This window comes from Fringilla coelebs (assembly GCF_963513975.1).
Source record: "Fringilla coelebs genome assembly, chromosome: 1".
In the NCBI taxonomy this organism is placed as follows: Eukaryota; Metazoa; Chordata; class Aves; order Passeriformes; family Fringillidae; genus Fringilla; species Fringilla coelebs.
Window position 1 is genome coordinate 16098773 of NC_140028.1, and position 15840 is coordinate 16114612.

A 15840-nucleotide genomic window follows, 5' to 3' on the forward strand; every position below is an offset into this window, starting at 1 on the left:
TTTCCAGTGTTATTTACAGGGTTTTTAATTTTATTTTTTTTTTTTTTAACACCTAAATTAGAAAACATGGCAGGTCTTTGAATTGTGGGCTGTAGTAATGAGCTCGTTAACTTTCTGGTTGTGCTGGGCGCAGGTCTGGGCCAGCCCGGCGGGACAGGCTGCCGAGGAGGGCGGGCTGGGTGCCGGCTGGCTCCCCGGGGACGGGGCCGCCGCCGAGACGCTTTCCCAGAAATTCAGTCTCCAAACAGGAGCTCGCTGGCCTCGTGTGCCTTACAGCTGCTCGATTGTTGTACGGAGAGTAGGGAGGAGGCTCCGCATTGATTAGGACTTTATGTGCTTGATAGAAGCCGGCACTTTGAACACTTAGGGGTTTTTATATGAAGAACAGCAGACAGTCTTTGTAGTCTATTTATGTGTAATAAACTGGGTTTTGTTTTGAGTCTTGGGGTTTTTTTTTTTTGTTTTTCTTCTTTTTTTTTCTTTTTATTTTTTTCTTTTGTGAACGAAAAAGAAGTCTAAAAGGAGCAAAATTAAAACCACAGCATCATTTTCCCATGCATCTATAGCAAGTACCCTGCGATCTCACATGATCGGCTGTCCTGCTGGAGTGGAGTGTGGGAAGGTGTCAAAATATGTCTCTCAATCTCTTAAATTTTTTTTTCTCAAAAGGGAAAGCCAGATGAATGCCAAAAGCACTGCTCCCTTCTCTAGCCCTGCAGTAACAAACTACATGAGTGTATGTTATTAAGATGATAAAGATTAAATTTCTAGTTACTAACGTGCTATCACAACAGCAAAGGGGGAAAAATCTTGAAAAAATTATGAAAATTAGTCTGATGGTCTCCTTTTAATAATAAGATCACTCCCAACCCCAACAGACAGTGTAGGCTGGAATTCCACAGGGCTTTTTTGTGGTCCTAATGATTTTAATAATACTTTGTGCTATGTAGCACCTTTCATTAGAGGATCACAAAGTGCTTTACAGTCACTAATTAATTAAGCCTCACAACACTCCTGTGAGATAGGTAAGTATTACACATATATTAAGCTGAGACACTGAGAGTTAATGATTTTTTGCTGCATTATTCTGGGAAAATGATTGATGTTCAAGCGCCATATGTGCATTATATGTCTTTGTGTGGGTGTGTAATATATATGAGTGTAAAAGTATTAATTTTACTATCCCTTAACAAAGATGTCCTACTTGAGCCTGTTGAATATAAATGTGTATTTTCATTTAACTTTTTGTTGCTGCAGCGTATTGACTGATAATATCACAGTCTTCATATACCCTTGACTCAGTTTGCTCTTCGTCTGCTTGTGCATCTACTTGTACAAAGATTAGTCAGTGGCATCTCATAAAATTCAAGCATATTTCTAAATGGATTATTCTGTTAAAAAGAGCGTATGACTAAGGTCTGACCTAAACCTGCAGCACAAGCACCAGGCAACAACCACTCTGTTGCAATAGGCTTTGATGACAAGCCATCACATTCAGTAAAAGTAATGAGCAACAACAGTGACCCGCTGGGGAGCTGGTGATCAGCAGGTAATTAGCCATTATCTTCACCACTCTTACGAAACTATTGATTACCAGAATTTGTTTTTTCTTTTTCTTTTTTTAAAAAAAAGAAGTACAGTAATCACTATGGTAATTCATTATCTTGAATTACAAACTGATTTTAGCAGAAGTTTTTGTTTCCAGGGATAAACTAATATTAGTGACTGTTGAACAGAAAATTGCAGATGCATGAACCACATAGAGTAGCCTTGGCTGTTTCTGAGGAAAGTACATATAGCTGCAACCTGGGCCTTATCCAAAATTCCCTCAGCTCGAGAAGTCCTTTCATTCACATCAGGCTTAGTAATTCTTTTATTTTGGGCAGATCACTATTTTCAGCACTGAAAAGCCAGGTCCCAAAGCTTGTTCTTCACTTGGTTTCTTTACTAGCACCCAGCGAAAGTGCTTACTATTGCGATGGCACCGTAGAGATGTGGGAAGTTGTCTGCTAACAACGAAAGTAACACCACTAATTTTGTTTGAAGTGGAACACAAGGCAGCCAGCAGAGGTTAACTTACAACTGCTGATGGAGTTATTTAGATGCCATTCACTATCCCATTAGGCCAGTCCCATGATGATGCATGTGAATTTTTAAGACACTTTCTTTCTACAGTTCATTTTCAACAGTTACTTTAAAGTTGTTTCAGACTTTGTGTTTGGTAAACATTCGCTCTGAGATATTTTTTGTCTTTTTGTGTGAGTGTGTGTGCGTGCAGGAGCACGTGTGTCTGAGGAGAGGAGAGCTATGGGATAGCTCATGTTGGAGGGAAGTAGAGAACAGCAGACTCTATTTGCAGACTCTATTTGTCCAGTAATAGATGCATGGGAATGTACAATAGGTATAATAATGTTTTTAAGTGCACACTATATTTTGAATGCATAATTTAGGAAGGAAAACCTTTTTTTTTTGTTTTGTTTTGCAGATATACAGATCAGCTCTCAAAATGTCTTCTGTGTCTTCCGTGCATCTTCTAAGACAATTGCATTAGCCCGCCTGCTAGTTGACTAATAGAATTAATAATTGTAAAAAGCACTCTAAAGCCACATGCCTTATGAAGTCAATGCTGGGTATGATTTTACAAGTATGTGATCTATTTTTTCAAGTGAAATTGTTAACCGAAAACGTTCTTGGCACACAATAAAACATTGTGCAATCTGTTATTTGTCTTAGAGATAATAATTTCAGAGTGGCTATATTCTTTCTGTATCTAACTTATGACTTGCTGAGGGATGGTTTCTTCAATTTAGGAGTATTGCAAATGTAGTTTTATTTACATAATACATCTCTGAAAAATGATAGTAGTGGAATTTTGACAACAAAAAAAAAATCCCTGTGTCTTTTCTTACTGTCCCCTTGTGTTGATATCAAATAAATGACAGATGATTTTTCAAAAGTTAAAAGAAAAAAGAAGGGAAAATACTTTTAAATTAAACTTACGGAAGTCAATGTTATCTTCTTTCTTCTTTCTTTTCTTTCTCCAAATGTAGAATATTGCATGAAAAAGCTCCGTTAGGTAGATAACGGTTTCCTTTTTCCCCCTCCGTTAACAACCCAGACTCACAAATGTATTGGGAAAATTAGAACTAAAGTAGCTAGATCTACTGTCCAGTTAGCCTATAGAGAGTCTAGATTTTTCTTTCTTTTCTTTTCTTTTTTCTTTTCTTTTCTTTTATTTTCTTTTCTTTTCTTTTCTTTTCTTTTCTTTTCTTTTCTTTTCTTTTCTTTTCTTTTCTTTTCTTTTCGTTAAAGGGACTTTTTTTCTGTCCTTTTGTCTGACTCTCTTCTGTCAGTTGTCATGAAGATAGCAAATCTCTAAGCTTTCCTTATCTGCCAAAAATATCTGTAACAAAAACATTTTAGAACATTGCATTTAGTCTTGTTTAATTTTGACTGAGGTAACAGTCATGATGTTTACTTTCTCAATTTCTGATTTTTCTTCACTGCGCAGTCAGGACTTCTTTCTCTGTTGTCTGCCATGAATTGCATTTAAACGGAAGTTATTTTAAAAATGGTTTGGGATGTGCAACCAGGAGAATAGTACATGCTTAGCTGAACACCTACCAGAGATACTCACAGATATTTTTAGTGTGTGTTAACCAGGAGTATTCATGGAGTCTCACAGAGAAGTAGCACTGCTGAAAGGCTGATGACTATCTTTATACCTTGAATTATATATGTTTGCATGTTGTTTTAGTAGGCTGAGTGTATATTGTAATAGTTCTCTTGCCACAGCAGAAAATATTTCTTTTCTCTGAATTCTGATTGACTTCATGGTTCAGAAGTTACTGGGGGAAAAAGAGCCCCATTTAGTTCACACATCCCCTGGTAGGTGTAGTTGATATTAAAGAGAAGACATTTGGTTCCCAAGCATACATGTCTTCTACAGTAAGGAATCACAGGAGGCATTTAAGAAACCTATTAAGACCACACGGAGTGTCAAAAATTCTGTAACATGAGCTGGCATTCTGTGTGAAAGCTGCCTTGCTGTAGCCCATGCTGCCTGTGGATCAGCTCAACCACAAAGACAACAGAGCCAGCCCAAGACACAAGTTGAACATTTCCCCTAAGAAGTTGTCTGTTTTTATCAACAGAGCATACAGTGCCCTTTCATGTGGAGCAGATGTAAATAAGAGGATGTACAGATGCCTGTTCTTTTATTTTTAACCTCTGTCCCCAGCCTTGCTTCTCAAAGTACTGTTTTGAGAAGGTCATCCACGGCTTTCAAAGGTTTGGATACAGCACCATTTGGAGCACACCAGTGCTGCTCCCTGAGTCGCCAGGTGGTCCTCTCTTGGCAGAGCAATGTATATCTCCAGTGCCTCTGTAGGGCCAGGCCAGGGAGAGGGGGCTCAGACTTGAGTCTGTAGCTCACATCTCATGTGTGGTACTGCAGGCTGCTGCCACCAGACCACACACAATTTGGCAAAGAGAAACATCCATCCTTGTATGCAGCATTGGCAAAGATTAAGAGCATAGAAAAGTTGGGGCACATCTGTCTTCTGCCCATCATTAGCATGTGAACACAAATGGATCAAACCAGCTGGTGATGAATATCAAATCCAGAACTACACAGTTGAGAAAGCAGGGGAGTTTAATATATATATTTTCTTTTAAATAGAGTGGGGAAGGTGAAGTGGATGAGGAATTTGACTTAGTACCTGCATAGTGTGTTTGCTTGTCCTTCCGTAACCTCCCCTGTTCAGAAAGCAGCATCGGTGGCAGACTCCCCCTTTCTCTCTGATCCTTATTGCTGTCCTGTCTCAGCTTTCTTAAATGGGTCCTGGAAGTGTACATGGAGATTTAGCAGTAGTGGCTATGTCTGCAAGGAAGACTGAAAGGTTTGGCTGATGAGATCCATGTGGATTCCAGGTGTTTTCAGGGCAGATCCTGGCTCAGCCACACAGTGATGTCAAATGTCTGGATCCAGGCCTGTAAAGTTTTATTGACAACGGGTTTCCTAATAAAGTTAGTTTTTCTTTGTTTGGCAAATAGAACTAATTACATGAATAATGGACTGTGGGGCTAGACTCTAGAATATCCGTATAATCCTGTTTGAAGTTTATGGGCAGTAGGAGGGGGAACTTTTGCTATAGGGAAACTGATACCTGCTTAGGAAAATACTTTCTCTGAAACCTCAAGTACTTACTCTCCTAAATCTGTTTTCTTCCTAATAACTTAAATTCTTCTTAAGATTCTTCTTTTAGGTATATTTTTGCAAAGCTATGTTATATATGAATGTACTGTGTACGAGCATTAGACTTCAAAAGTTTATTTTCCCCCTTAGTTTTTAAAAATTATTTTAAAAGAAGCATTAATTCAAAATTCTTCCTGCCAGACCATTATCATCCCAAAAGTAAATGAAACCTGCAATTCACTGATTATCATGGAAGTGGTTTTTTAGGTTTTTTACAGTTCTCTTTTTAGTTAAGTTTAGTCTCAGTGTGCTAATTTTTTAAAAGTTTTCTGCATAGCTTAAAAACCCGTTCAACAAAAATTTTCTGAAAAGTTTATATACTCAATGTATTCATATAGTTCAGAATGCTTTTAAAAGTGTCAGGTTTATAATCTGTTATGTATCTTGTATATCTTGAATAATTCTATAGGTTTTTTTCCTTTTTTTTCTTTTTTTTCCCTCTCTTTTTTTTTTTTTTTCTCCTTTCTTATTTATTTTTCTGTGGTAGATATGGTCCGGAAAAAGAATCCCCCTCTAAGAAACGTTGCTAGTGAAGGTGAGGTACAGACCCTTGAGTCTACAGGTACTGAAAGTGAAGAGTCTGGAAGGAAAAAAGAATTTTCTGCAGAGCAGATGCAAGAAAACACTGACCAGGGTGATGCGGCAGAGTTAAGTAACAAGGAGGAACTTTGCATGCATGTCCAAGAGCCATCTTCCAGTGTTAAAAAGGACTTGAAAAGCTCAGTGCTGAGTGAAAAGGCTGGCTTCAATTATGAAAGCCACAATAAGGGAGGAAATGTTCCATCCTTCCCTCATGATGAGGTGACAGACAGAAATATGCTGGCTTTCTCATCTCCAGCTGTTGGGGGAATCTGTGAGCCCTTGAAGTCTCCTCAAAAATCAGATGCAGATGACACCCAAGATGTGGTCTGTGCCCCGTCAGGAGATGCAGCGGAGACAAAAGAGGAGCATCAGATGTCGCCAAAAGCTTCAGATGAAACAGTGCAAGTGCAAAGTGGTCAAACTGATGGCCAAGGCTCAAGCCCGGTCCCCATGGCCTCAAAAAACCCACAAGTGCCTTCAGATGGGGGTTTAAGGCTGAACAAATCAAAAGCAGATTTGTTGGTAAATGATAATCCAGATACAGCGCCTCTGTCTCCAGAGCTTCAGGACTTCAAATGCAACATCTGTGGGTATGGTTACTACGGGAACGACCCCACAGATCTCATCAAACACTTCCGCAAGTACCACCTAGGACTGCACAACCGCACCAGGCAGGATGCTGAGCTCGACACTAAAATTTTGGCTCTCCACAACATGGTGCAATTCAGCCACTCCAAAGACTTCCAGAAAGTCAACCGCACTGTGCTTTCAGGGGTACTGCAGGACATCAATTCCCAGAGGCCTGTCCTATTAAATGGGACTTATGATGTGCAGGTTTGTATGCTCCCAGCCTCCCCGCTTGTGCTCGCTGTCTTCTCAGCTGCAAAGCCAGAGCTTGCAAAGCCTGTCCTACCTACATGATTACTGTATCTCATATAACCTGCTTAAACCTCTAGAACCCCTTTGGTCCATTTTAGCCAGGCTTTCTGCAGGTCTGCTGAAAGGTCTGCATCTTGTACAGTAGAGGAGTATTTGGCTTTTTGACCAGTGACATTTCTGTGTAGGATTTAGTTGTTATGGTAATCAATAGCAAGAGATCTTATTCAGCAAACAGGCAAACGGCTGAATTGGTAATCATATCTGAAGGATTTACTGTCACAGAAAGAAAAGAGCAAATAATAATGAAAAATAACAACCAGATAGACAAAAGACAGCAGCTGGAAATTAAAAATGTAATCCTAAATTATCATCTGCTGGGAGTCAAGATTTGGCTTATTGATTCTTTATTAAGATAAAATAAATGGCAAGTCTTGGCAGCTCCGAAGTTGTCTAGTGCCAGGAAAACAGGATACACAATGGATATTTAAAACATTTCAAAAAGTAACAGTAATCCGTGCTGTCCTTCATGTTAGTAAGCCTGTAAGAAAAGGATTATTGCCTCAGTCATCTAGTTGAAGTAGGAAAAAAACTACAGATACTGCTGGGAAAAAACCCTTATTTTTACCATGAAAGAGTGAACTCAAAAGTTTTTCATGGACTCTTTGTTACTTTCTTATCAGCTTGTATTTAATTAGTATAAAAAAATTGATGGTGCTTTAAAAAAATGTTTTGGGACTTTTGGAACTGAGAGATACAGTAAGATATTTCAGTATTCTATATAATATAAAAATTCAGCTTTTAAGAAAAATCAAACTAAAGTAACGAAGTTTGCATACAATGCATGCTCAAATGTCCATCCATTTTCAAGTGACTGCATACATGGAAACATCGTAGTAATTACCAGATAAAACTCCCAGGGTATGTTAAAATAAAAAGGTAGAAAAGTGGAAATTATGCTTGCAGAAGCCATAGTTATAGGAAAGAAATTTTGCAAGACAGGTTAAGATGGCTAATGTCTAACATCAAGGAAGAAACCAAAACCAGAAAACAAGTCAGGAACTTGAAGCTTTTCAAATTATTTAAACTTTTCCTCTTTTTAAAGAAACTCTACAATTTCTTTGTGGAACAGCAAATCAAACTAAGGTCATTACTATGTGTAAAAGCTGCAATCTTTGAACTGCTGTCTTACTAAAAGATCACTGTTTCATGTCAGACACTGTCCTGTCAAACTCTGATTAGAAAGCAAATATGTGATGTAGTTAAAAGAGGTTAGAAGTGAATAATGTCAGATTGTGAAATGATGATGATTTATAATTAGCACATAGTATGATGTTAATACCTGGATTTCCTGCTATAGTTTCAGTTTGCTGACTCCAGGGACAGCATCTTAGAGCAACTGATCGGTGCTGTCAGGAAGACATTCAAACTGGAACAGCTCAGACATACAGTATAGAGGAATTTGAGTTTCTAAACACACTTTCATTTCCTCCAAACAATTGTTTCGTTAGGTCCTTAGTTATTTATAGGAAAGTTTATGTTTGATTAGAATGAGCTGGACGCCTTTCCTTTGCAGTGCTCTCAGAAATAAAACAGATGTGTGAGCTATCTCAGTTTGAACTGATAGAATGAGAAATAAAACAGCTGAACCTAGACTATACTTGTCTACTAAATTCTGGCAGTAAGATACTGCAGGGGAGACAAAAAGCGGTAGGAAAAAGTCCATAGATAATCCAGTTAAGATCAGTCTTTTCTCAGACAAAAAAACATTTTCCAAAATAGAGCAGACAGCCTATACAATGTTGGCTGTTTATTTGAAAGAAAAAAACCCTGCACCTAGAAACTTAATTTTTAAGGGTGCTAGTTTTCCCTGGTCAATTTGGTAATAGAAGATTAAATCAGCTTTTGTGACACATGCCATACTTCATCAATTGCACGTGCGCCAGGCATTGATCCAGAACATGTCAGAGGATAAGTAACTGATTAATATTTTTATGCTTTCTCCTCCCCCACTCCTGATTCATAGCAGCTTTGTGAGATTCATGAACAAAGTAAAAGAACATTTGAAAATCCCTTTTGCATTCACACATGTTCATATTACTCCTATATCCATTTTGAAGGGTTTTTTCTCATGCATCTGAATTGCTGGCATCTCCTGCCACAACAAGGGATCGTATTGATTGGTGCTCCAGTTAAAATCAGTTCAGTCAAACTCCTGTATAACATGAGGGGGAACTGAACCTGAATAAGAAAAATTGGTTCATGTTAGCACTATTATTTTGTATAAGTACTGGGCTAAATGAAAATAATCTCTTTGTAATTAGCTTGAAATAGTAATGAACTGGGCTTAGGATCTGATTTATTGATCCCCTTGCACTTAGCCAACGGTTCTGTTGTAGCTAGGCCGGAAGTTATCGATAGCTTTATGGTCTCAGGCCATGGAACTGGGCACAGAAGCCAGAGGATGAAGATGACTGACTTTGATCTGGCTCACAATAGTTAGTTGGAGATGATGGTATATGAAGATCTGTAGTAGTGAGAGATGCTATGGAGCCCCATAGTTTGCATTCATACAAAGGCAAACAAAAAGAAATGGGAAAATGTCTTGAGTGCAGGAAAATGCAGTATCTTCTATCCTATCTGTAGAGATCTAGGGATGTGGTCCATTTGCTGAGAGCTTGGAAAAAGAAATCAAATGTGTTTTTGGACTTGTATCACAGAAGCGAAGTTAAACCTCACCCACAGCCAAAAAACACCCTCCCAACCCTAAATGCAGCTTTTAGGGGGTGTAATCAGCAAAACCAGGTATATACGTATGGTTTCACATAGGTATTCAAATATTGGGAGTGTGTTTTGTAGTACCTAAAGAGAATTTGTCTGGGAACTGTGTAAAAAATCCAGTCTTTCTGGCATTCCAATTGTGCAGATTTTAACTTGATATGAATATTTAATGCGGCAAGATTCCTTTGTCTTTTTAGAAAATGTTATTTTCTGTTGAAAATCTCCTGTACTCTGTTCCCATTTTTCTCTTCAAAGGTTTTTGGTTCATATAATAAATTCCATAGGATTGGGTAAAATCACTCAGCTGTTTCTGGGAGATTAACTTGCTTGCCAGTATAGATTTCAGAAAACATTCACTATCACATCTCTGAATTCCCAGGGAATGTGTTAATCAGCTTTTTATAGCTTTTATCAAAATAATATTTGAAGTGAGTTCAATGGATCTTTTGCTGATGTGCTCCCCATTACTTTTCTTCACATTTAGTTAATTGATCAATCTCTATAGGCAACTTTGTCTTGCTGGGTATTTGAGCCTGTGTAAGGCTTTGTGGACGTGCCTAAAGCAGTAGTCTTTATACTGGATCTAAAGACTTCACTTAAAGTAAAATTCATGTGACTAAGTTAACAGCTATGATGCTGAAAGCTATTGCCTTTGCTGCTGTATGATTAAGTCTCCATCTCTGTTTGATCTAATGACTCTTTAATGTGTACGTTAAAGTCTGGAGACAGGCAAGTTGCTGGCAAGTAGAGAGCAGGCAGTCTTTCTTCTAACCCCCAATTTTTTAATGAGTAGTAATTGGGACAGCTTCAACAGGAAGGTTGGAGAGTGCTGTCTTCCACATAGCAGCCTATAGCTAAGGCGTAGGACATGCCCAGCAAAGGTGAAGAAGCAGGCTTGGATCCCCTCTGACAGAGCAAGGAAAGGAACCTACTTTTCCTGTTTCCTGAACAAGTGTTCAAGCCATTAGGCTATTGTATAAAAGGGAGCATGACCCCATTTCCTGGTGTGTTTTAAAAGAGAATAGTGTCCCTCAAAGAAAGGACAGAAATGTCTGCATTCAGGTAAGGGTTTCAGATGGCTTGTCCCAAGGGAGAAGGGTATTTATGCAGCCATGAATAAAGACATACTGCAGTGCTCAGCAGTTCTTATGGTTGCTTCATATTTTGTATGCTGCCTTTGAGGTGCTTCTTGCTCAGCATGGTGCTGGTTCTGGAGCTCATTGGCACAGATCTACCTCCTCTTCTATTCAGACATTAAAAGATTATGAATGTACAATTTAATTTTTTTTTTAAATTTAGTCCTCTGATTTTAATTGCTTTGTGGTTTTAGATCTAGACAGACATACAAGAAGACAAATTTCTGAAAAAGCATGGCCTGATAAAAGCCATCATTAGGTTTGTTGATTGCATTTCAATGCACCTGGGGGTGGGGGGGGGGTGGGGAGGGAAAGAAAAGGAATAAATTACTGCATTATCTACTACTCCACAGAATAATAAGAAGTTAATGACAGTTGTTTTCTTATACAGTTCTAGACATCCAATATTGTAAGAGTTGTCCTATACCACTCAGCCTAATGCTTTGTCATATGTGAATCACATAATGATTTGGGTTGGAAGGGACTTTAAACCTAATCTAGTTCCAGCCCTCCTGCCATAGGCAGGAACATCTTCCAGAGACTAGGTTGCTCATAGCTCCATCCAGTCTGGCCTACCAGATTGAACACTACCAGGGACTGGGCATCTCTGGGTGGAGCATCCACTGTTTCTCTGGGTAACCTGTTCCAGTGCCTCAGTTGTTATCCTGGTGAAGAAATTCTTCCTAATATCTTATTTAAACCTCTCCACTTCCAGTTTGAAGCTGTCACCCCTTGTTCTGTCACTACATGCCCTTATAAAAAGTTCCTCTTCAGCATTCTTGTGCCCTTTTAGGTACTGGAAGGCTGCTATAAATTCTCCCTATATAAATTCTCCCTGCTATAAATTCTTCTCCAGGCTGAACAGTCTGTCTTCATGTGAAAGGTGCTCCAGCCTTCTGATCATCTTCATGGCCTCTTCTGGACTCACTCCAGTAGGTCCATGGCTGCCTTATGCTGGGAACCCCAGAGCTGGCTACCATCCCCAGATGGACCAGGTGGGGTCTCATGAGAGGGGAATAAGGGGGAGAACCACCTCCCTTGACCTACTAGTTACATATTTAAGTACATATAATGAACATGATATAAGTACATATAATGGATAAGGCTAGGAACTTCTCCCAGATTTTCACAGCAACTGAAAGCATTTCTGGATGTTCAGCCAGCAGGCTGCCCAGTGTCCTAGAAAGTGCCCACACAGAGTCTGTAAAGCTCTTCCTTTTGTGTTCTGTATAAATCACCAGTGAGTTCCATGTGTCTGCATGGTGTTATGCCCTGATAGGTTTCTAGTGGTCTGGATTTCAGTGTATCAAATGTGGCATGTTTTCTGTTCTCAGGTTAGACATGTGTGACTAGTATAAAGTCTAGTCTAGCTAGGATTCAGCTGAGTGAAGTGATTTTATTTGTAGGTTCTGCTTTTTATCCTCTACACTTATATTAACAGTTAGATTGAATATGAAGCTGTGAAGGTAAGACTTAAAAAAATGTAGAGGTTTTTAGGGGTACCGTTGTAATCAGCAGCACTTCTCGTGGTAAAGGTTTTCCTTTACATTTTGGTGATTTTGGCAAAAGGACTCATACAGATGGAGTGACAATTACAAATTGGAGTTCTTAAAAAGTACAGCATTTTCTTTTGTACTATTAGCAAATCAAACATTCTTAAAGTTCTTTGTCATCAAATGGGCTTCCTAGAAGGTGACACAGGTAAATATCTGGTTGACATGAGCAAAAAGAAACGTGCATATGAATGAATTTCATTTTCCTTGCATGCTTAGAAATGGATCCAAATTTTATATTGTTTTTCTCACTGACTTTGGCTTGATTGTCCATAATACAGGAATTAGATCTAACTAAACCAAACAACTGTTGCTGCATATGATGTACCCCAGTCTTGTTGAGTACATTGTGCCATGCTAGTTTTTGCAGCATATGTTAGAACAGAACTTGCATGAAGGTGGATGTCACACAAGGCCCACTTCATGTCAGCCATGTTGCAGACTCCCTGGGCACTTTCCTGATAAACTGAAAACTATCAATCTCTCTTTGAGTGTTGCATCTGCACATGGGCATACCTATTTATTTTGAATCTTATTTCCGGGTCATGATCAGTCTTGGAGGCTGCCATGCACACTTGAGAGAGTCACTCCTTAGAAGCACAGGATTCAGTCATCTCTTTTAAACAACTAACATGAAAAAAAATGGTGGCAGGTAAAGAAGTGGGTGGTGCTAAATCACACTTACAAAGAGGTCCATATGCAGTTTGCTTGGGAGTGTGTATACAGACATTTGCTTCTTATGCATATATAACTGCATACATGCATATTTACAAATATTGTGTGAAAAAGCACATGGAACAGGTATTTAACTTCTATATTGACAATAGGTGATAAGCAATGATTTGTATGATTATATGCAGTAGAAGTTCTTTATATCACTTCTATGGAGATATTTGCACGTTTACTCTTCAGAATGATAGGCAGTGATTTACAGCATGTCAGCTGCTACATAGTAAGTGCCTGGGAACATTGCCTTGCTCTGTGGCAGAAATAAGCTATTTTAGCTGCCTTGCAGTGAGAAGTAGTCTATACTAATATTAGAATATTCAGATGGACAGTTTATGGAACAACTGATGTGATATATACTCACAGGCTTCAAAGCCAAGTTATGTGTTGATATTCCTTACCTTATTGCAGGGATATTTGGTAGCGTTTGAAGAGTGGCTAATAAAAACAGTTGGTGGGACTAGTAATATTAGTGCTTATATTTAAAGTTATAAACTGCTAAGATAGCCTACAGAAAGGATGAGAGCTCAAAAAATAAAAGGAGAAAAGGAAAGCAACTAGGTTTTCTTCTGGTATAAATCATTGCTAGTTTGCCTCTGAGCCTGTAAGGCTGTGTGAGTTTACAGTAGCCAAGGAACTGTCTGGTAATTTTATCTGCAGAGAATAGAAGGAATGGTGCTTCTTTAGATACTAGTCTAGTAGCACTAGTTGGCAAATGAAAGTCTTGATTTTCTCTTTCTTTCGTTTGTTGGTTTTGCACATCTGGTCTCCTGACCTTAATTTAAGTTCTGTTATTGTTCTGTCACAGTCTTTGTTTTAACAATACTTATAAAATCTAATGACACAAAAACTGTCTTGGGTTCAACGGCAACAGAATAAATCTCAAGAAGAATGCACTTACTTTGAATGAATGTGATCCAATAGTTTGCTTTCTTGTTTTGGTAAGTATGAACAGCCCAGAAAGCCAGGAGTTTGCCCTCAGTTTTTGCTTCACTTGTGCAACATAGATTTATGTACCTATAAATTAATCACAGTAAATAGTTTTAAGAATATACTCTGAAGATTCTCCTAGTTTAAAATGTAGAAAGAGAGTGAGTGAGAGGGAGTGAATTCTCCACAGGGGAGGTTAGAGAACTGGGTGGTGTTACACAAACTTGCATGAAAGCCAGGAATCTGTTCTGGCCTGCATGACATGAAGAACTTCATAAATGTGGGATGGTTAAAATGTTCTGGATGCTATATTGCACAAAGCAAATGAATAAACAAAAGCATTAGAAAATATTTTAGGATTAGAAGATTAAGAGTAATTGCAAAGGCAGACTGGATGGCTCAGAAGATTGGTAAGGGATCTGGAGCCTTTCACCTCCTGATTAGCCAAAGATGTAACCCAGGTAAGGAGAAAAAAAAAAAAAAAAAGATTAACGTTTGATGTTCCAGTGAAGATGGATTCTAATCAGTACTTGCAGAAGAAGCCAGGGTCAAAGACAGCTTTACCCTGAGCATGTAATCCTTGTGGTTGAATCTCTTATGTGGATATAGTTTCTGCTGGTAGAATTTTCTGCATGAAATACACGATTACAGGAGTGGGCAGATTTTCTCTTCCTTGGTGATTTTTTTTTAGATTCTCTAAGAAGTATTTGTAAACTGCTTTGGGGTGATGGAATTTAGGACTGAATTTTGAAAAGGAGGAGAGAGAAGAGGGGTAGCATTTAGACCAAGGGCAAAGTAAAAATCAAAGGCCCATTTAAAAAAAAAAAGAAAGAAGAAAGTACTTCTATTTGCTCAAGTCCATCTATTCCATGAAATCATTGTATTGACTAATTAATGTAGACATATCTGTTGGAAACATATAGTGCAATTACACAGCTTTGTTGACGTATTTGCCAACATATTTTAGAAAGTACATCTTGAAACACTGTCAATTATCATGTTATCTTTTCTCCTTTTTCTGGCTATTTTTGGAAATGTGTGTGGTGTTTGAGGAGATAGCTTAGTTATATTAACACATGAGCTTCAGATTTTGACAATTTTCCCCACTGATGAATAACCTTAATGATTAAGAGTTTTGAGTTTATGGAAATCTTACTGTGAAATATATTTCAGTCTAATCCCAGAATGAGACATGGCTTTGAAGAGTAATTTTCAAAGAATATCAGTGCAACCACATCTAGCATAAGAATGGAGAATCCATTCTAATATCTGTCTTTTTTTGTACATTGCAATAATTAATACCAACTATATTGCCATAGTTGAGATGCTGCAGAATTAAGTGATAATCCCAAAGTATATGACAGTGAAGGGAAGAGTTAAATCATGTTTCCACAGTCTGAACTTGTATGTTAGGTTCTCTTTAAAAAGAGAATTGTGAGGATTAATTTTCTCCTTTGTGTGCTGAGGGAACTGTTGATCTGTAGTTGCTCCTACATTTCCTCTACAAGCTGTACCTCTATTCATGACTGTTACTAGCTATGTCACCAACTTTGTACTACAGCGCTGGAACAGAATTGCAGAATTTTAGCATTGCTTTTGTTTAGGTTCTTTTTTATGTTGGGAAGAAACGTCTACTTAAGGAAATGTAACTCTGTTAGAACAGAGTAGGAGATGAAATTTTGTTGGGATTAGAATGAAATAAGGGAGTAAATACAAGAATCTATCACTTCTGATGCCACACAGAAACGTGGATATTGATTGCTATAGTATGTATACCTCAATATCTATCTATCTATCTATCTATCTATCTATCTATCTATCTATCTATCTATCTAATCTCTCTATCTCTCTATCTCTCTGTCTCTCTCTATCCATCCATCCATCTATCCAGCCATATTCCGCTTTCTCCTTCTCCTTTACTTTTCCTCTTTGTGAGGCTGATCAGAGAGAGTAGAAGGTGAAGGACATTTACATCCCCAGTGAAGAAGTTTAGTGCCTG

At 38.3% G+C, this 15840-nt stretch overlaps 1 protein-coding gene across 1 annotated transcript in view; it reads left to right on the forward strand.

Moving 5' to 3' along the window:
• Window positions 1-2607: 2607 nt before the first annotated feature.
• Window positions 2608-15840, forward strand: part of TRPS1 (transcriptional repressor GATA binding 1) — a gene marked incomplete at its 5' end in the record, with an annotated part of 169423 nt that continues 156190 nt past the window's right edge. The window contains 2 exons of the mRNA XM_084209163.1: window positions 2608-2644; window positions 5745-6673. Coding sequence (XP_084065289.1) covers window positions 2608-2644; window positions 5745-6673 — 966 coding nt within the window. The remainder of the gene's footprint in view (window positions 2645-5744; window positions 6674-15840) is intronic.